The sequence below is a fragment of the Gracilinanus agilis genome, chromosome 1 (genome assembly GCF_016433145.1).
Source record: "Gracilinanus agilis isolate LMUSP501 chromosome 1, AgileGrace, whole genome shotgun sequence".
NCBI classification, from domain to species: Eukaryota; Metazoa; Chordata; class Mammalia; order Didelphimorphia; family Didelphidae; genus Gracilinanus; species Gracilinanus agilis.
Window position 1 is genome coordinate 68350237 of NC_058130.1, and position 21203 is coordinate 68371439.

General features: G+C 34.2%; 1 protein-coding gene across 1 annotated transcript in view; it reads right to left on the bottom strand.

The window, feature by feature from the left end:
- FAM120A (family with sequence similarity 120A) overlaps positions 1-21203 on the bottom strand; it is a 146222-nt gene that overhangs the window by 81305 nt on the left and 43714 nt on the right. Inside the window, exons 4-5 of the mRNA XM_044670552.1 lie at positions 3007-3135; positions 2035-2131 (exon numbers count right to left, since the gene is read on the bottom strand). Coding sequence (XP_044526487.1) covers positions 2035-2131; positions 3007-3135 — 226 coding nt within the window. The remainder of the gene's footprint in view (positions 1-2034; positions 2132-3006; positions 3136-21203) is intronic.

The following is a 21203-nucleotide window of genomic DNA, read 5'->3' on the forward strand; positions in this document are numbered from 1 at the left end:
TTGCTGCCTTAAATTTTTTCTCTTCCCATATAACAATTTTTTTTCAGAAAAAAAGAAAAAAAATCAGGGAAAAATCAACGAATACATCAGAAGTTATGTTTTAATAATTCTTTGTGAATATGTTTAAGCTCTGTAATTTGGAAATTTTGTTTCAGCTATCTCATGGTGATTGTTCTTTTTATTTACATTATTGCTCCATACTTCTAATAATCTAGGGTAGGGTGCATAAATCTATATTTAATCTAGCTATGAAAAACAAATGTTTATAGCATTCTTTTTTAGTTATAATTCTTCCTTGTTGACAAGTCAAAAACTTTATCTTTTTAAAACATTTATATATGGAAGTGTCTATTCCTTAGTCATTTGAGTTCTACTCCTATCTTTCTTGTATAAGAAGGACCAGAACTGCACATAACATTCTATTTTATATAGCAATAAAATCATGCTTCCTGTCTTATGTCCAATACCTTTTTGAGCACAGTGATGAGGACTGATCTTCCAAATTAACAATAACTCTACGTAACTTTTCAGATTTATAACTAATAGACTGCGAAGTCCCATTTTCTGTAATTTGGGTTACTTTTCTCCTAGAGATATCACTGTATCCTTGCTTAGGAAGAACATCTGCTGTACCTATTGTTGACTCAAGTCGCTCCTGTCCTTAAGCTCTTTAAGCTTAGCATTTCCTTTGGCATAGTGTCACCTGCAAATATAGATTTCTTGTTGCATTCCTTCTTCTTTCTTATTACCTATACTATTGTTAGCTACCTCATGGGTTAGTACCTGTCCTCCCCACAAAAGATTTTAAGCCAAAGGATATACCACTATCTTATTCTGCAGTACACTAAGATAAAAAAGAAATAGCTGAATTTAAACTCTATAAGACATTAAACCTATATAATTATCCCTTTTGTTTAAAATAAACAAAAAAATTCTGGGTGTTTTTTTGCTAAGAAAACCAGAACTGTACAAAAATTTCATAATCCTAAATAGGGATCACCTTTCTACATTAACTTTTCTCCCCAACCCCTTTTTAGCTTTCCTTTCTCCATAAGAATTCACAATTCTGAATTGTTACAAGTATTTAGATGCTAAACAACTGGCCATAAATACCTACAATGAAGGAGATCTACCACTGGGAAAGAACAAGACTCAAGAACCGGCCTTTAATAGTTAGCACAGATGGACCTGCATCCTAGCGCTGCCACTAATTAACTAGGACTAATTTTAGACAAGTTCCTTCTCTGTTAGGCCTCAGTTTCCTTTTCTATGAAATGAGGAGATGAAAGATGCTGATCTTTCGAGCTCAAAAGTTCTATGATCTTTCAATCATTCCGCTCATTCAAAGATGCACAGTTCTCACAGTAGTAACACAAAGATGCACTTTTCTGGGAAGAACACCATCATAACAGGCATTTATTTCAAATATTACAACTCACTAAACACAGATTCTTGTTCCAAAGCTTTTATTATCAACAGCTTCCTTTCTTCTAGACAGTAAGGAAAGGCATAATTAGGAAGAATGAGAAAGGAGGCATGTGTGGTGAATCAACACAGGATCTCTTCCAGCAAAGAGATCTCCAACCTCACAATAGCAAGGCACTCACATTTACTGGCCCACCCTGGTGGCAGGGGCAAAAAAGGAACAATGGTTTCCAAATCCTCCTAATCTCATATCACTTTTAGTCCATCAAAAAGTCTTACAAAAAAAGGAGAGGCAACAAATCACTTTACTCACATACTCTGTGGTTTATTCACACCAAAATTCAAAAGCTATCAGGAATTCACCTCAATATTTCCTCACACTCCTTTCCTTCTTTTCCTTTTAAGTGTTATGCATTACATAAGGAACATGCTTGTATACCATCCTCAATCTATACTGGGAGTTACGAAAAGGAGAGAACTTCAGTTTTTTTAAATTCATAGGATCATAGATGTTAAATGAAAGTTAATGAAAGAAAAGGAGCATATGAGAAAATATTCTTAAAAGACTTAAGTACACAATAGTTTTCATTCAGGATTTTTTTTACTTACCTAAGTAATGTTGTGGATGAAATGGCATAGGCTTACTAGTTGCTGAATAATATGCAACTGCTCTCTTAAATCGAGTAACTTTGTCATCTGTTCTAGACTAAGAAATGAGAAAATCTTTGTAAAACCACTATGATCTATGATCAGGTACATTTTTAAAATATAAAAACCCTTCTGTACATCTAAAATTACTTTTTCCCCCATACTGGTTTGGAAATTTAAAAGTATTCTAAATTAATTTAAGAAAAAAGTAAAATATATTCAGGAAGAACTATAAATAGCACTAATTATTTTTAGGCAATATGGTTGGACTGATAGAAGACTGAGAAAAGAGGTGATATTTTGCATGTCCATTAACTACTTAAATCTTTGAGGTTACTTTTTCCCCTGTTTGACACAAAGGGTTCAATATAAAAGTTATATCTATGTAATATTTGACATGTATTCTGAGTGGAGGCAGAAGTGGGGAAAATCTATTTTTGTCACCAAAATTCAACATTCTGGTGCCAAACTTGTTTTTACTTCAAAAAACAAAACAAAACAAAAAGCAAATATGTAAAAGCCAACTCTACATGAGCTTAATTAATTCGAAAGAAATACAATATTAAGCCCTTCCAATTGGTTCCAGAGCTTGCCTGTGTAGGTAAGGATCTAGAAAATGATTTTCTTATAAGCTTATAGTCTGATAAATAGGACAGTGGATTAAGAGAACATGAGGTCTTGGGATCAAATCATAACTCTGCTATTTATAATTTGTTTTAACCAATATATAACTGAGTTTCATTAACTATTAAGTAAGGAAGTTAGACAAATGACCTTGCCAGTCCTAAATCTATAATATATACACTACATTCCCCACAAACACGATAATATGATGGAAAGGCTACTCAATAATTAACCAAATAACCAAATACCAGTTAGATAATCAAAAGCAAGCAAATGTCCAAGGCAAGCTATGGTCAAATTTTGTTTTACCTGTGAATGCTGAAATACATCTTTAGCTATGGCATCCAAATCAGTGGTATCCTGAATATTACGAACATAGTCAGCAACAGCTTTGATCACTACATCACAAGGTGGTAAAACTAGCTGGTGAGCCCGTACCTAGGAAAATAAACAAAAATGTAAGCAAATGGGTCAAAGAGTAATTAATGGAGATCTAAATTCACAATTAAAAGTCTGCCAAATTACAGTGCTATTGAGTTATATTTTAAGATGTTTACCAGCACCACCACCCCAGTTGTGATTCTATCTAAAAGCTCTTGGCACTGAGATTATTTCAAATTTCCCATTCCTACAGCATAGAGATAAATAATATATTTTCCCTTTAGATTTTTCTACTTTAGGGGGAAAAAATAAGGAACTGTTAATAAAAGCAAAATCCTGTATTACTGCTAAATAGGGCTTAATGGTTCATCTTTTCTCAAACATATATCCAATACTGTGATGGAAGTATATAAACTGGCCACTAAACTTAACAGGTCATTTTATTCTGGGATTGGTACAATTATACTATCATGAACTCCACATCCAAAAGTTTTTAACATTTTCAGAAATTACATGTCTAGTCTACAGGTACTAAAGATTTTTTAGCAACATACATGCCTACTGCCTAGATTCTCTGTAGTTAAGACAATGAAAAATGCTCTAAAGTCCATACAAATAAAAGTGGAAGGAATTATTCAAACACTTAAATTTTGTGCATAACTTTTCCCCCCCAATTCTGTATAACTAGATGAAAAAGCACTAATATCACAAGTTCATGAGGGCATCTTAAGGGAGAAGAAAAGGCAACCAGTCAGGTGTAGTTTCTAGTCCGAAATCTGAAACTAACTAGGAATGTGGCTTGGACAAGTCAATTAATCTTTCTAGGCCTTAGTTTCCTCATCTATAAAAGGAGGTCTTTTTCAGAGCTAATGTTCTATATGTCTGACATTTATGATTAGAATAATTCAGAAATATTTTATATGATGTATGTATGTATATGTGTGTGTGTGTATGTATGTATGTAGCACAAGGAAAACATATATGGTCATTAGATTCTTTTTCAAAACAAAGTATATCCTCCCCCCCCCCCCCAGGATTACAGAAAATCATAAAAGCAGCTTTTTTTGTACATGATTAGAAATAACATGTTATAATGGGATTGTATCTACATTTATTCTTCTACTCCTTCCCCCCCAAATATAAATACTAGTAAACATAATTTTCTGAAATCAATTTTAAAAATAAATCAAACTAACATGAAGTCAATCAACAAACTATATCTTTTAATCTAAAAAATTAGTTTTCTTAAAATAAAAAAGTAGAAGAATCTGTTGTTTTTCCTTTGAGAACTTTATGCCTCCATTTAAAACACTATTACTGAATCCAATATATGAATTTGGACAGATATCATGTATTCAAAAACTGCCTACAATCACTAAAATACTGCAGAATCTGCACATTATGGCCAACATATCAAACAAGGGTTCTCAATTTTGCAAAAAAATCATGGAGCTGTAAAGCAGAGCCTGTTCATTTCTGCATTCTTCCTCCCCCTCCTCATCTATAAGAGATTTCTAAATAAATTCTTAATAGAATAAAAAATTCTGGATGTTAGAGCCTTATGTAACCTACTTTGGTTCCTCTCTAGATTTTTTTTTAAACCCTTACCTTCCATCTTGGAGTCAATACTGTGTATTGGCTCCAAGGCAGAAGAGCAATAAGGGCTAGGCAATGGGGGTTAAGTGACTTGCCCAGGGTGACACAGCTAGGAAGTGTCTGAGCCCAGATCTGAACCTAGGACCTCCTGTCTCTAGGTCTAGCTCTCAATCCACTGAGCCACCCCAGCTGCCCCCTTTCTTGTGATTTTTAACAGATGTCTGGCAATACTTCCTCATACATACTACTAAAATCTCCAATTTATGTGATTTTAAGCTCACCTCATTTCTATGGATGGCAAAACATCCAGGTACTATCATCTCTTTATAATCTTTAAGATCAGAAATAGTTCACCCCTCACCCACAACTTCTCCATGCTGAATTATCCAAGTTCTTTTGCTTTTTCTCACAGATAGAACACTAATGATTATAGATCAGAAAGAACAAATAAAATGACCAACTGATGGCTCAAAAAAAAAAAAAAAAAAAAAGAAAAGATCTTAAAAGTTTAAGCTGTAACTGAATCAGTATATTAATTTACTACATAAGAACCATACACTAAGATCCTTGTGCAATAAGAGGAAAAGAAACTAAATTCTTCTAATTATCTATTCCTTTACTCAAAGTATTTCTTTTTGAAATACATCATTCCTCTTTCTCCCCACTTTTCCAATTTCATTCTACCAATTAGAATTAAAGCAATATCTGATATACTAATAAAAGAAAAAATAAGTATTTCAAGAGACTTTAAAACTCAAGATACCTTGTAAAAATTATTTTAAAATAATTAGCATTTAGTCTCAAAAAAAAAAAAAAAAGAAAGAGAGAGAGAGAGATTAGGGGGCAGCTGGGTGGCTCAGTGAATTGAGAGTCAGGACTAGAGATAGGAGGTCCTAGATTCAAATATGGCCTCAGACACTTCCCAGCTGTGTGACCCTGAGCAAGTCACTTAACCCCCATTGCCTAGCCCTTACCAATCTCCTGCCTTGGAGCCAATATACAGTATTGACTCCAAGATGGAAGGCAAGGGTTTAAGATAGATAGATATATAGATAGATAGGGAGAGAGAGGGAGGGGGAGAGAGAGAGAGAGAGAGAGAGAGAGAGAGAGAGAGAGAGAGAGAGATAGATAGATTAGGGGCATGTGATCAGAAATACCCTAAGAATAAAAGACCCTAATTAAGTGAAGGGAGGTGAAACATTTGAATTTTTTTTAATTAATATAATCAGCTTTCTATTTTTAAAAAATGCAAATATTCCTAGGAAAGACAATACATTAAGGCCTTCATACCTTAATTATTAATAACTTAGGGGAGATGAAGGAAAGGGATCTTAAGGTACTAAATTTTTCTTTTTCTACACTTCACACTTTTGCTTAGACCTAGACCTAGGCTTAACTGAAGTTTTGCTTTGGTCTGAAAACAAGTCCGTTTAGTGTGGCTCCTTAAAACAATCAGATTTAAGTAAATAAATGAATATTATTTCCTAGTCACACATTTCAAATGCTACACACAATTTATCTTTTTTTTATGTGATTAGCATATGATGGTGAATCCCAAATATATAGTCACAGAACATTTGAATGTTCATGGCCTTTAATTTAGCAAATGTATTAAATTCTACTATGTGCAAGGCAGTAGGGATAGAAAGTCAGTCCCTGACCTAAAAGAGCTTACATTCTACTGGTTTAAAATGTTTTGTAAGCCTTTCAATTTGAAAAACTACAAATTCACAGGCTAAATTCAAAAGATGCTAGTTTCAAGAAACAAAACTATAGCTTACCGCAGTATCTAGACTAGACTTCTTCAATGTCCTAATACTGATATGTGAGTGATTGGTTTGCCTTTCTGTGTGATCTTTTAATGAATAATGTTAATGCTGCGGTCACATGCATGATAAACCCCCCAATTCAGTCAACTTCTGAGTTTATTAATTCAGTCATCACCTGATTCTCCACCCCTAAAATACATGCCTTGGAATTTCAGGATATTATGTACACTGTCAGAAATCACTATTTCAGCTGGAAGAATAAAAGTTATTCAATATGTAGCAAGTAAAAAGTGGTACTTTAAACAACTAAAGGAAAAGACATTTTAAATCAAATTGACAAATACTTTCAAGAAGTTGGATTACTAACATATAAGTATGTAGGTACATATATTATATGCATGTACATACACACACACATACTCACTCACCCACACAAAACCACTGTTTCCTTAAATATTTCCTTTTTTTCTTTCAAAAAAATTCTTACCTTCCCTTTTAGAATCAATACTACATATTGGTTCCAAGACAAAGAATCGGTTTTAGACAATGGGGGCTAAGTGACTTACCCAGGGTCATTTAGCTAGAAAGTATCTGAGGCCAAATTTGAATCCAGAACCTCCTTCTCTAGGCCTGGCTGTCAAGTCATTAAGCCACCCAACTGCCCCCTAAATCTTTCCTTTTCTAAGCTTTTGATTTGTAGAAGAGGAGATCTGAACTGAGGAAGGGTTCCAGGTTTTAAGGTAGATGAGAATGCCTTGGAATGGGTCTAAAAAGTTAGCTGATTTTTTTCCGTCAGGGCTGATAAGGATGTTTGAAACATAGGAGTGAAGAAAGTTGAGCAGTAACATTACTATTTGGTATCTAATCAAACAGAACAAAGGAAGGAGAAAAAGTTTCCTTTCCCAGCGACTATCAAACTTACACACTGTAAAATTCCTTCAATTTACAGATCAACAAACTGAGACTCTAAGAGAAGGATTAAGTGATTTGACCCAGATAAGAAGTGTCACCTACATAGTATCACAGCCAGGTCTCCTGATTCAAATGTTATTTACAGTCTACCCCACAGAAAATATCGTTGATATCAGATGATCACTTCTAATTTCTGGTAGGCTAGTCAAGAAAGAAATTGACCAAAACTTGAAAACTTTTTCATAATGATAAATTTCTTGAAGGTAAGGCCTGTTTCATTTTTGCCTTTGTATCCCTGGAACTCAGTTCAGTACCTGGACACAGTAGGAGCTCAAAAAATGCTTGTGGATTTAACTTCACTTTGTAATACTACTAACCATAATAAGGAAATTATTAGTATTCAAAAGGCAAGCTATAGTATTAATATTTTTATACTTTAAAATTTGATATTTAGAAAAACTTCTTAAAACCTGGTATGATAAGATTTCTAACAACTAGCTAAGTTATAGGAATTTAAAATAAAAACATTTTAATTTAAGTTACAAAATACTATCCTTTAACAGAGGACACAAAGCCAATGCACACACTATTAAAAATTACAAAGTATCTGGATATTATGGGGGGAAGGGGTATTTTACTTGAACAATCAATTCTTTGTGATACTCCTTTTTGGAGGGCAACTTGAATGGTCTTTTATCTTCACTCAAGACAAATTCTAGATAGCTCCTAGATTTTAACGAGGCTTTTCAAATATCTAAGTAAATCAACTTTATTGTCTTAAGTGTCCCTTTAAGCTTTACTTGATAATTTGCTTAACAGATTTGCTGAAAAGACCTCCAAGGTTTTTTAAAGCTATGTATGGTTCAAGGCACTATATAATAGGCCTTCCAAGAAAGCTCACGTGAGTGATCTTTCCTTTTCTCCCTTCCCTTAATGTTCTGATACCATTCCTCTTATTCAGCTGGCCTCAATTTTTTTTTCTTATGTGTAATTTTTTCTGACCCCCATTCTCATATTTTGAGTATTGACATATTTAATGAACAATTTATAACTTTAAGGATGCATATGGTCTTCTCGACCATAAACATTTGGCCAAAATTAAAATAGTACAAATGGTTGCATAGCAATAGCATCTTTAAATTCTGAAACCCTCTCTTTAATTTCCAACCAGGTATTTTCTTAACCATAAGTTTTTTGTAAGCCTCCTAACTGATTGTGTTAGGTTGACATTCTGCCTTATCCAGTAAAAAAATAAGAAATTAGGATTTCAATATTTCCAAGCATTTCCTACACTGAATTTCATCTTGTGTGATTTGAGTGTGAAGGTAAAACCTGGCTTCTCCAAAGTTATGCCAGTAGTTTGTAAGCTCTGGCAGTTTCTAAGAAACTGGACAGATCTGGTGATGGACTGTATGTCAGTTGTCCAAGACTGGCCTAGTTAAGTTCCAAAAAGAACCTGGAAAGACATGAATTTCAGGAAGATAGAAAGCATTTCTCAAAGATTATCTGGTAAGATATAGAAGTGGGTTATGAATTTCTTTGACATTACAAAACTGTAGATCCCAATCATTACAAAATGTATGCTGTTTGTACCACCAGCCTATCAATTAAATTCAGCAATTAAATTATTAAAGTCACTTAAGGTCAAAAGATCCCAACCATGACCAGTGCTAATCCAAAATGAATTTCTAGGAGAGATAATAAATTAAAGAATGTTTTTCACAAACCACAAATGTTACAACAATATCATTAAGGGTAATTCTATTTTTCATCACTATTTGTATTGAGACAAATATATTCAATATTAAAACCATTATGTCTAATATACTTAATAAATTTCAGTAAAATCATAGAATCATCACTGATAAAGTATAATCCAGAATGAAAGCCCTTTCATCTTTTGGACAGTCCACAATTATTTTACTAGAAGCAAATTCAAATAGTAATCCAAATATTACAATTTTATGTAGAACAATCATAACTTTATGAACAAGGATACTTAATTTAAAAGGACCACCTTTGTTTCTTTCATTTTTATATGTTATAAATTATGACAGGAAACAAGAGGCATCAAGGGCTCATTTTATTAATAATGAGAATTTAATGGTTTTTAAAACCTGTCATCTCTGAAGATAGAAAAAGTTTGTACAAAAGTTAATATATAATTCTGTTTGTGGAACTGTAATTTACCTGGCAATTAAAAGCAAAATCCTTAAAATGCCAAAATAACCCAAATAATTGGATAGATGGGTTTTATCCTGAAATTTGCATTCCATCATATGCTAAGTATTATAGAACTGACTCAATCATGTATACCATACAATCTAGTGGGTAGAACACTGAGATCCAGAGACCTCTTCTGAACTTTTTTAGATATGACCAAACTTGCCCTTTGTCTTTCCACAGGAGTTTTATGTGTTACCATAGAATTGAGGTGGGGTGGGTTTTAAACTTAAAGAGGAAAAGATTGCATTAAAATAAAGAAACTGCAACACAGTGCCAATTATGGAAATGTTAGTCATATGTGAAAATGCAAATCACAAAAAGATAAGGGAATGAGGCTGGGAGAATGCTGTTTTTTTAATAGGATTCCTTTTAATAACATTTTCTTATTGCAGTCAAGAAATTCCACTTAAAGGATATATATTTTTTTAAGAATTAAGAATCTATGGGGGCAGCTGGGTAGCTCAGTGGATTGAGAGTCAGGCCTAGAGACGGGAGGTCCTAGGTTCAAATCCGGCCTCAGACACTCCCCAGCTGTGTGATCCTGGGCAAGTCACTTGACCCCCATTACCCACCCTTACCACTCTTCCACTGAGGAGCCAATACACAGAAGTTAAGGGTTTAAAAAAAAAAAAAGAATCTATTCTGTGCAAGTGCTAGGTATACAAAGATAAAAACAAAACAAAACAAAACAAAACAATAGTATCTGACTTCAAAGGGCTAGATCTACAAAGATTTAATTTAGAATAACTTTAGAAATACATTAGAGAATTCAGCCTTAGCATTCACATAAGTCTTGTCAGTATTCCCTGTTTTCTTCAGTTGCTAAAGCCATTGCCTTTTATAGCAGATCCAATGATACACCTGGTGTTACTAAGGAGGAAAAATTTACTATTTGTTGCTGCTTTGATATTAAAATACCAGATTTAAGCTGAATATGAGACTCTGTGAAGCTGATATAAACCTCTAAAAGTAACTACAACAGATACTTCAAATTCTATCCTCAGTCATTATCCTTGCCCATAATCAAAATATTTCCATGTGACAAAACTGAAATTGTTCCACAACAATTAATGTCTATAACCTAAATTGAAGAAATACTAGCCAATCAAATCACTCAACTGGTAGAAAACACTATGACTTTCCCACACCCACAAAAAATGACATTACCTTATGTTGCTGAATCTTCGTATTCAAAGAAGCACTAAAACAGCATTTGGAACATTCCATTACAGCAGTAACTGCAAAGGAGGGTTAAAATAATTTGTCCTTGCCTTGTCTCAGAAACATATTTAACATTCAAACTAAATATGTCAGGGTTTTTCTTCGATTATTATGGATTTCAAAGAATTACAAGCCTATTTTCTTTTCTTTTGAGCAAAACTTTTTAATGGTATTCTCAGCTTCAGCCCAAAAGTAGGTGTCAGGAAAGGGCAAAGTTGAAGAAACCATAATGAGTGTAAGCAACAGCAGGAAAAATATCTTCTCATCTTAAAATACTTCAGCTATTAATTTATGTGCACGGTACCCACAAGTAAGTTTTAACCTGCATATGCAACAACTTGAGTGGCAAATGACAAGCTTTTTTACCAAAATGTTCTATATGCAGTCATAGATTCATTCAGTAGAGTTTTAAAAGGACCTCTAAAAGCTATTCAATCTAGCCTTTTGCTAATCAGAGGAGATTGATAAGAAACGTGGAAATAGGGATCTATTAATACATACCACAATAATCTATTCAAACTTGAGTTACATTAATTCCCCATCTTCAGTATTCTATCTCCAATTCCTTATTTTCCAACCACAATGAAACCTCAGGATCAGATTCAAAGTCTTCTTCTATGTCATAACTCTATCACAGCATCCATCAAAATTGGAGAGCAGATTTAAACTATATGATAGTTACCTCTAAATGCAATTCAACAATTAGTTTTTTAAAATATTTGTCCAGTTTTTCTAACGAACATTACATTATCATTTCAGTTTTAGTTTTCTTCTGCCATACTTATTTGACATTGTCCAGGTCTGGTTGTATTGTACTTGCAAATTATTTTAAATCCCTAATCAATATATCTAAGTTGTCTAAATTAAACTTTATAATATAAATGTTCCATTTAATTTTATTTGACAAATTTGCAAATGTTGCTCATTTTGCCCTGGTCATAATGAATCTGAGTGGAACTATTAGTAATGCCAGTCACTCAACCAAATTTGATACTATTAGTAAATGAGTAATTTTTTTGTCAGTTTTTTGGTCAGTTATTTGCAGGATGGAATAAATGGTCCTGAAACCCAAAGAATAAAACATTATGTTCTTAGTCAATTGTTCACATTCACTGTGAATTCCAGTGACTTTATTTCCACGTTTGCCTATTGCTTAATTTTTACACTAAAGAAAAACAAGCTGGCTTAATGTCATTTATTAAGTATCAATGATATGGAAGGCACTATGCCTAAAAGGAAAAATAGAATATGTTCCAAAGTATGAAGTAAATTAATTTTAGATTAATTACACATTTATTTCTATTCATTAACATGAATGTTATAGTTTGACTACATTTGCCAAGTCACCTCAAAAATTCATAGGTTAATTCATATAATCTATACTTATTAAGTATTTTCTATGTGCTTAGTACTATGTTATGTACACAAGATATCAAAAAGACCAAAATGCAATGATCCTTGTCCTTAAAGTAGTTTATATTATAGATGGGGTATGGAGTATACAGATTACATATAAATTAAAAATAGATACAAAAAATAAAAGTCTTTGGGCGGGGGGAGTTATGAGGGCCCTAGCAAATTAAGGGAATCAGGAAAGGCCTCACTTATAAGAGATAGCTACAGGATTTAGACTTGAAAGAGATCATGTACTACAATACTTTCATTTCAAAGATGAGAAAATAAGAGCATGGCAATGATCAAATGACTTGCCCAAGGACACAAAGCTCATTGATGTCAGAATAGGGACAAAACAGACAGACAACCATCATAAAGCCAATTTAATCTAAAAATGGAAAAGGGCATGGCAGTGCCTATTTGGTTTATAATTCTCATTTTTAAACATAATATTAAAGCAAAAATAAATGTAAATTTCATGAGTGACTATTAATACAAAATTATATAATCTCAGGAGTTCAAATAGTCCTAAGAGGCCATCACATGTTGTCATTTCCAAATCTCAATGTCCCTACAACACCTGTACTTGAAAAATATCTTCTCTACCATATTCCCAACAAAGACATCAAGCTCAAACCTCTTTAACGACAAGAAAATCATCACCTAATGAGAAATCTTATTTCATTCACTTTTGAACCAGTACACTGTTAGGATACTCCTTAGATTAAACCAATAGTCTGCCTTCCTAGAAATTCTACCTTCCAGGGACATAAAATCACTTCACAAGAAGGCAGTTCTTCTAATATTTACCTCCCTCTTTCTTTTCTTACATATCATCTTAAATCTCTTAGTACCCCAAACACTACCTATGAATAATTCTTCTAACTACTATGATTGTTAATATAATTTTTGAGAGTTACAAATATCATTTTTCCATATAGGAATATAAACAATTTGACCTTACCAAAGCCCTTAAAAAAAATTTCCCCCCTCTTTGTTGTTTACTTTTTCACGTTTCTCTTCAGTTTTGTACTCCGGACATCAAATTTTCTGTTTGGTTCTGGTCTTTTCTTTACAAATACTTGGAAATCTTCTATTTTGTTAAATGTCCATACTTTCCCCTGGAAGTATATAGTCATTTTTGATGGGTAGGTGATCCTTGGTTGTAGACCCAATTCTCTTGCCTTTCTGAATATCATATTCTAAGCCCTGAGGTCCTTTAGTGTAGAGGCTGCCAGATCCTGTGTAATCCTGATTGGTGATCCTTGATATCTGAATTATCTCTTTCTGGCTTCTCGCAATATTTTCTCCTCAGCATGGAAGCTCTTGAATTTGGCAATTACATTCCTGGGGGTTGTCTTTTGAGATTTAATGTAGAGGGTAATCTATGGACTCTTCCAATGTCTATCTTGCCCTCTTGTTCAAGAATATCTGGGCAGTTTTCTTGGATAATTTCCTGTAGTATGATATCAAGGTTTATGTTTATTTCCAGGTTTTAAGTAGGCCTATGATTCTCAAATTGTCTCTCCTCCACCTGTTTTCCAAGTCAACCATCTTCTCAATGAAATATTTCATGTTTCCTTCTAATTTGTCATTCTTTTCACTTTGCTTTATTATTAATTCTTGCTGCCTTGTGAGATCATTAGCTTCCACTAGCCCAATTCTAGTTTTTAAAGACTAGTTTTTCAGTTATGATCTTTTGATTTTCCTTTTCAGTTTGGTCTATCCTGCTTTTCATGGCTTCCAGCAGGTCATTTCTGGTCTTCAATTTGCTTATCAATTCATTTGATTTTGGGGCTTCTTTTTCCAAGTGTCTTTAAACTGATATTTTCTTTTTGAACTATTTCCCACTTTCATTGTCAAGTTTCTTCTATCATTATCACTTGGTTCATAATCTCACATCTGAGCTCATGAGCTTCTGACCTATTTCCATTTTGTGGGGGGAAGGTATGGATGTGTTTGCTTGTCTGTCGTCCTCTGCTGTCTCCTCTGTAGTATGGGAAACGTTTTTTCTCCACAGAAATTATCCAGGGTCAAGGTTCTTTTCTTGATTTGAGTTGGGGTTTTTTTGGGTAGTTCCTGGGTGTTGATGGCCATTTCTATGCTAGTTCTTTCTTCCCTTCCCAGTCAGGAGTGAGGAGGGTAGGAAGGTCTTTGTATGGAGCTACAATTTTTGCCCTGAGGCCACTTTTCAGTTTCCACTGCATCTACTGTGTGCAGCAACCTCTCTGTTCTATCTCTATGCCCAATCACCACATTCCTCAGCCTCCTGGGGTCCCAAGCCTCACTGCTCTCTGGGATAAGTCTGTGGTGTCCTCAGCCAGCCCCTGAGAATCTAGCAATTGCCCTGTGCTCTGGCTCCGAAGGTAGAGTGGGGGAGGGGTTATCAGCTCGCACTTTGGTAAGGGCAATTTTACCCCCTTATGGAGTAGAAATTCCCAAACCCTGCACCCTAAGGAAGAGCCCCTTCACTCGTCTGGTTTTGGGTTTTGTCCTTTTGAGGCGCTTTATATCAGTAGGTGGTGAGGAGAGGAAGCCCCTTGTTTCTATGCTGTGAACATCTTAGCCCAGAAGCCTCTTCCAATATTTGAAGACAGAATTTTATTACAATTAAACTTTTTACAAAATAGCAAAGTGTCAGTCATAACTCACTGTGGAAATTCCATCCACCAAAGGAGCCTACAGTTTATTCTTAGTCTCATCAATGAGAGGCAAAAATGACTTGCCCAGCAGCTAGGTGGCTCTGGCTCAGAGACCAGATGTCTCTGAGTTCAAATCTGGCCTCAGACACTTCCTAGTTGTATGACCAGGGCAAGTCACTTAAGCCCAGTTACCTAACCCTTACTGACTTCTGCCTTGAAACCAATATACCTAATTGATTCTAAGATTGAATATAATAGTTTAAAAAAAAAAAGACTTGTCCACAGACACATAGCTCTTATAAAGAACTATAAAATTATTCTTTTATAAATTTCTTTCCACTATGTCTTACAGTTTGCCTTCCTTAGTGAAGTCTATTAGAAAAAGGTCCCAAAGTATATTAAAACAGTATATCTTGTAACTGATTTTATTCCCACACACACACAAAAAAGATCCATTATATCCACTTTATTTTAATCAAGAATTAGAAATATAAACCCTCCACTGAAGTCTGTCAGTATGGTTCTATGTCAGCATTCTTTGAGAAAAGTGGACCAAAATTCTGTACTGACTTCTGCCTATAAATAAGGTTGTTTCTTCCTGTCCCATTAAAAACAAATAAACCAAAAACAAACAACAAACCAAAACACCCAAATATAAAAACACCTCAACTTTCCACTGAGCTTGTTTACTGAAGCAGTCATCCGTTTCCCTCTTCTCTTCACTGTGAAACTTCTAGAATGTATGACATACATGTTCTCTAAACCTCTTACTCAGCTCCTTGAAACTTGACTTTAGTCAATTTCCATTAATCTACTAAAAGAAAAAGAATTCAAAATCTTTGTTGATCTAAGTAAATCACCAAATGTTAAATCTAATATACTGTTTTCAGTCTATATAATCAATGGATGTTCTAAAGTATTTGACAAGTACTGTTGTAAAAGACTATTTTTCCTTATCTTCCATGACACTGTTCTCTTTACATTTTTCTACCTAACTGCTAATGCCAGCTATATAACTGGTTCCTCAAGCATAGAACTCCATCTTCTACTTCTTTGTTTTTGCCTTGGTTGTTCCTTTTGTCTGGAATGTGATCCTTTCCTAATCTTCAATTTATAGACTCCTTCACTTCTTTCAAGACTCAAGTACATGAAACTTTTCCCAATCCATCCTACCTGTCTTCACTTTCTAAGGTACCTTGCATTTATTCCATACATATTTCCATATGTGCAAGTAGTATTCCTTATTATAATATAACCTCTTAGAGAACAAGGAGTATTTCATTTTTATCTTTGTATCAACAGCACCTAATATAGTACATGGACAATAGGTGCTTAATAGGAGTTTGTTAATTCCTCTTCTTACACATAAGTATTCCTAAAGTCTGTTCTTAACCTCTTCACTCTCTAAGGTCCATTCCTTGAAGCTTAGATGTTACAACTTTCTATGCAGATATCTACCAGTTCTTTATTTTCAACTTGGATCTCTTACAGAGCCCCAGTTCCATCCATCCAAATGCTATACCAATATGTCTTCATTTACACTTCAAATTCATCATGTTCAAAGATGACTCCATCATTTCCACATAGCCTTTTCCTAATCTACCTCTCCATTAGTCTCCAATCCCTCAGGTTTGTAAATTGAGAAGTCTTTCTTATATTTGCCAATTATACTCATTAAATTGCTAAGATGTGCTGATTCTCCTCCATTTTCTTCATACATGCTTGTCACCACACACTATTTAGGGCTATATGAACTCATCTAGATGACTGAAGTGACTTTTTAATTGGTCTTTTAGGTCTAAGGGTCTCTTCCCGTTAATCTATTCTTCATATATCATTGTTCTAGGGCAGTGATGGTGAACCCATGGCATGCTGCATTTCAGTTGCTCCACCAGAAAGGCAGAGGAACTTCAGGGCAGAGTTGTTCCCCTCCACATACCTGAGGACATTTCTCACTTCCCCCACCCCTCTGCCCAAGAGCCAATGGGAGCACTTCCTCCCTCCCCTGTCTGGGGAAAAGGGAGGTAAGAGTGAGCCTGGGATTCCATCTCTAAAAGATTTACCATCACTGTCCTAGAGCAAAAGAATTATCACACCTCCATTCAAAAACCTTCAAAGCTAATCTACCTCTTCTACTCTTAGATACAACAAAATTTCTCAATAATTGCTCCTTACTCAAGCCAAGGAAGAGATTCCTCCCAAATATATGCCTTTTGAAAGCTTTCTCTTGCTTAGATGTTACTTCTACAAAGATCTGCTTAATTCTTTATATGAAGAAAAAAATTTTTCTTCAATCAGCAAAAATCTGTCTTCTCACCCTCCCAATTCAACCTCCCCCTACTTGAGAACTATGCTTAATTCTTTCAGCTATGTTAATTGGAATTTGGGAGATGTCATTTAAAAGTATATATATATATATATATATATATTTTCTATGGACACGTGGGAAATATCAAACTACATTTCCCGTAGTCCAACGGGTTTCCGGTTCCGGTTCTTTGGGTGTGGGGATGCCTGCATCACCACGCATAGGACAGTTTAAATGGGAGAAGAATCCGAAAGGAAGCTCTCTCTTGAGCTAGCAGTTGCGGGAAGGTACAAAAGGTAAAAATGGCGGAGGCAGTTTGAATTCTTACCAGCGCGTGGTCTAATGATTTTATCAGCATGGACATGGCTTTAATTAAAATACTAATTTCTATATTTATATCAGTCTTTATCATTTTTAATCGTAACAGCTAAAATGATTTCTCCCCTTCTTTGCACTTAGGATTTGTTTTACATCATAGTTATTTATCTATAGATCTCTTTCTCGATCTGTTTATTAAATTGTAAGATCCTTAAAGAAGAGGCTGTGTATATCTCCCCTCCCCGCCCTCCCTTCCCCATCTTACCAGCACCTAGCGCATACCTGGAACATAATAAAGGCTTATTAAATTACAAGATCTGAAGAAACAGGTCTAGAAATAGGAGGTTCTGGCCTCAGATGCTTCCTAGCTGTGTGACACTGGGCAAGTCATTTAACTACCACTGCCTAGGCACCAATATTGACTATAAAAGGAAAGATAAGTGTTAAAACACACACACACACACACACACACACACACACACACACACATGTTCTAGCATAAAAAAAATATATAAATTATAGTATGAAGAGATGGACTCAAGGTTAGGAAAACCTAAGCTCAAGTCTCACTTCTGAAACACTCTGGGCAAGTCTCTCAATTTCTAGGGAATTCTCTAAAACTATAGTTTATATAAAACAATTATGATTAAAAAGTATTAAATAAAAAAGCAGAAGTCAGAATATTGTCAGAATAAAAAAATAAATTCATCATATTGACAAATGATCAATAAGAAGTTAGGCATGAATTGGCATTAAACAAGGATGGCATTAAACAAACAAAATAAAGAAAAGTAACCATTAAATTCTTGAAAAATGTTATCTTTTCCATAATTCTCAGATGTTGATCTAATTTTTCTTTGTAAATTTCTGACCTTTTGCATATATAATTCCTCCAGGCCTAAGAAAATCACAATTCAGGTCTGCTCTTATTAAGTTTTCACTCAAGGTAGCCTATTAGCTTCTATTATGTTATTATCCTAAAACATCAATTTAACTCTAATCACAATGCTTTACAATATTTTGCCATTTTTAACATGTAAAAATATAGCATGTTAACTTATAACTTTACATTATCTCATAACTGTTGCCAAACAATTAGTCATGATTTTGAATTTTAAAAGTTTGCATTAAATTTAAGCTCTTTGAGGGCAAATACTATTATTTCATTTGTGTTTCTATTGCTAGTCTCTTGGCATGTAGGTGATTTTTCTTTTAAATTCTTACTTTCTGTCTTAGAATTGATACCAAGTATCAGTTCCAAGGAATAAGAGGGGTAAGAGCTAGGCAATGGGGTTTAAGTGATTTTCCAAGGGTCACACAGCTAGGAAATAGCTTAGGCCAGATTTGAACCCTGGACTCCTATCTGTAGGACTGGCTCTATCCAACCCCCACAGAGATGATTAACAAATATTTGAAGAATTTTTTTCAGCTACCTTTATTACCCAAACAACAATAATTTGTGTGAACTTGAGTTAAATAATAAGCCACCTCCATTACTCAACTTTCACATCAGGAGTAAGAGATCACTACTGGCTCTTTGCTCAGGTTTACTTTAAGGAGAGAATTTTAACAAGTACTAGACTAGTGTACTGTAATTTGAAGGTGAAAGCTCAGGAAGAGTACCCAAGTATCATATAAATTATGATATGCCTTGTTTGTAATAGATTGAGTCATATCTAGCGATGGGAGGTCTTGATTCAAATCTGATTTCAGACAGTTCCTAGCTGTGTGATACTGGGGCAAGTCACTTAACTCCCACTGCCTAGCCCTTACTTTTCTTCTGCCTTGGAACCAATAACATTACTGATTCCAAGATGGAAGACAAAGGTTTACAAAAGGAGGAGGAGAAGGAGGAAGAAGAAATGGTAGAAATGTATGTATTCAAAGGATGTGAAGAGTTTTCATAAGAATTGCATACTCTTAATAATCATATGACAAGGCAATTCCAAATAATTAATAATAAGAAAATACATATCAAAATTATGGAGTTTTACCTCACGACTAGCCAAGTGACAGAAATAAACAAAAGATGAGAAGAGTCAATGATGGAGAAGTTATGAAAAGCCAAACAAACTATATACTACCAATTAAGCTAGTCTAACCATTTTGGGAAAGGACCTGAAATTATGCTAAGAAAGTGATTTAAATAGCATGTGTAAGATTTAAATCAATATTAGTAACTCCAAGTATTAATTTTATAAAGTTTGTTAATAATCACTTAAAGTAGAAGGAATAAAAAAGAAATAAGTACAAAACCTAATTATCTAACAAAAATAAGACCACATGAGAAAATTCTGCAATTAGGTGGAGGGAGGGAGAATGGGAGAGGGAGGAAGAGAGGGAAAGAGAAGAGTGGGGGGAAGGAGGGAGGAAGAGAAAGAGAGAGAGAGAGAGAGAGAGATGGGGTGGAGAGGGTGTCAACCAGAACTATATCCTATGTATGTATGCACGCAGTGTTTGCACTTAGCATGAGGACGCAAATGGGATACTGGGTAGAAGAGTCCTGGGGAGCAAAATTCTAATTATCACATTACTAACCTCAGATATCAAGGAAATGAGAGAAAGGAAAAGAGAAAGAAGATCCATATATAAAAAAATATTTACAATGGCATTATTAAATGGAAATCCAGTACCTTGAGGAATGGCTAAATAGAGTATGCTATGTGATTATACATTACATTATGGAAGCATTAAAAAACTATAGAGGCTGCTCAGTGGATAGAGCACCCAGCCTAGAATCAGGAAAACCTGAGTTCAAACTCAGCCCCAGACATTTACTAATTATGTTACTTTGAGTAAATCACTTAACTTCTCTCAGCCTTAATTCCTTTATCAGTAAAATAGGGATAATAATAGCACCTACCTCCCAGATTGGAGTAAATGAATTAATATTTATAAAGTGCTTTGTGAATTTTAATGGCCTATATATAAATTTTAGATGTGATGTTAATGATAATGATGAATATAGAAACACAGGAAAATTTATATTAACTGATGAAAAGTGAAGCAGCCAGCAAAATGAGAACACTATTCATGATGACAACAATCATAATGAGAGAAAAAAATAGCAACAAATGATAGGAATAATGACTGACTGAAAGTATCATTTCATTGGCGAGGAACTTCTTCTAAAAGTTGTGAAATCATAATTACCAAGTTTGGCTTCACAGAAGAAATATGAGAATACATTCTCTCCCCAATTCTTTATAGACACAGGGTACTATAGTTGTGGAACACTGCATATAATGTTGGATTTGGTTTATATGTTTATTCATTTTGCTTTTTTATTCTGATATAAGGGATATCTCTTTGGAAGGGTCAAAAGTAGAAATAAAATAGAAAATGTAGGTAATATAAAAACAAAGGACATCAATAAAAATTTAAATACTAGGGAAAAAAGAAACAAATGGAAGGATATTTTAGTATTACAAAAGCTGAAAGCCGAAGGGGACCTTAAAAAGTTTTTTCATCCAGCTTACCATCTAAGACAGGAATTCACTCTAGAATAGTCTTGAAAAGTTATTTTGGGGCCATTTTTACTGTTAAAAAGTTCTTTGGATAAAATAACTTTTTTTAATAAGTGGAAACTGTGTCTTTATTTGCCATGTTGAAGATGTATGATCAACTCTGGCAATCTGGAAAAAATGACAAAAGAAATAGACCTTGTTTGAAATACCTCAAATAAGCACATTAATAAGCTGCTGGGAGAACTTGAATTGGTTCCAATGTTCTAGAAAG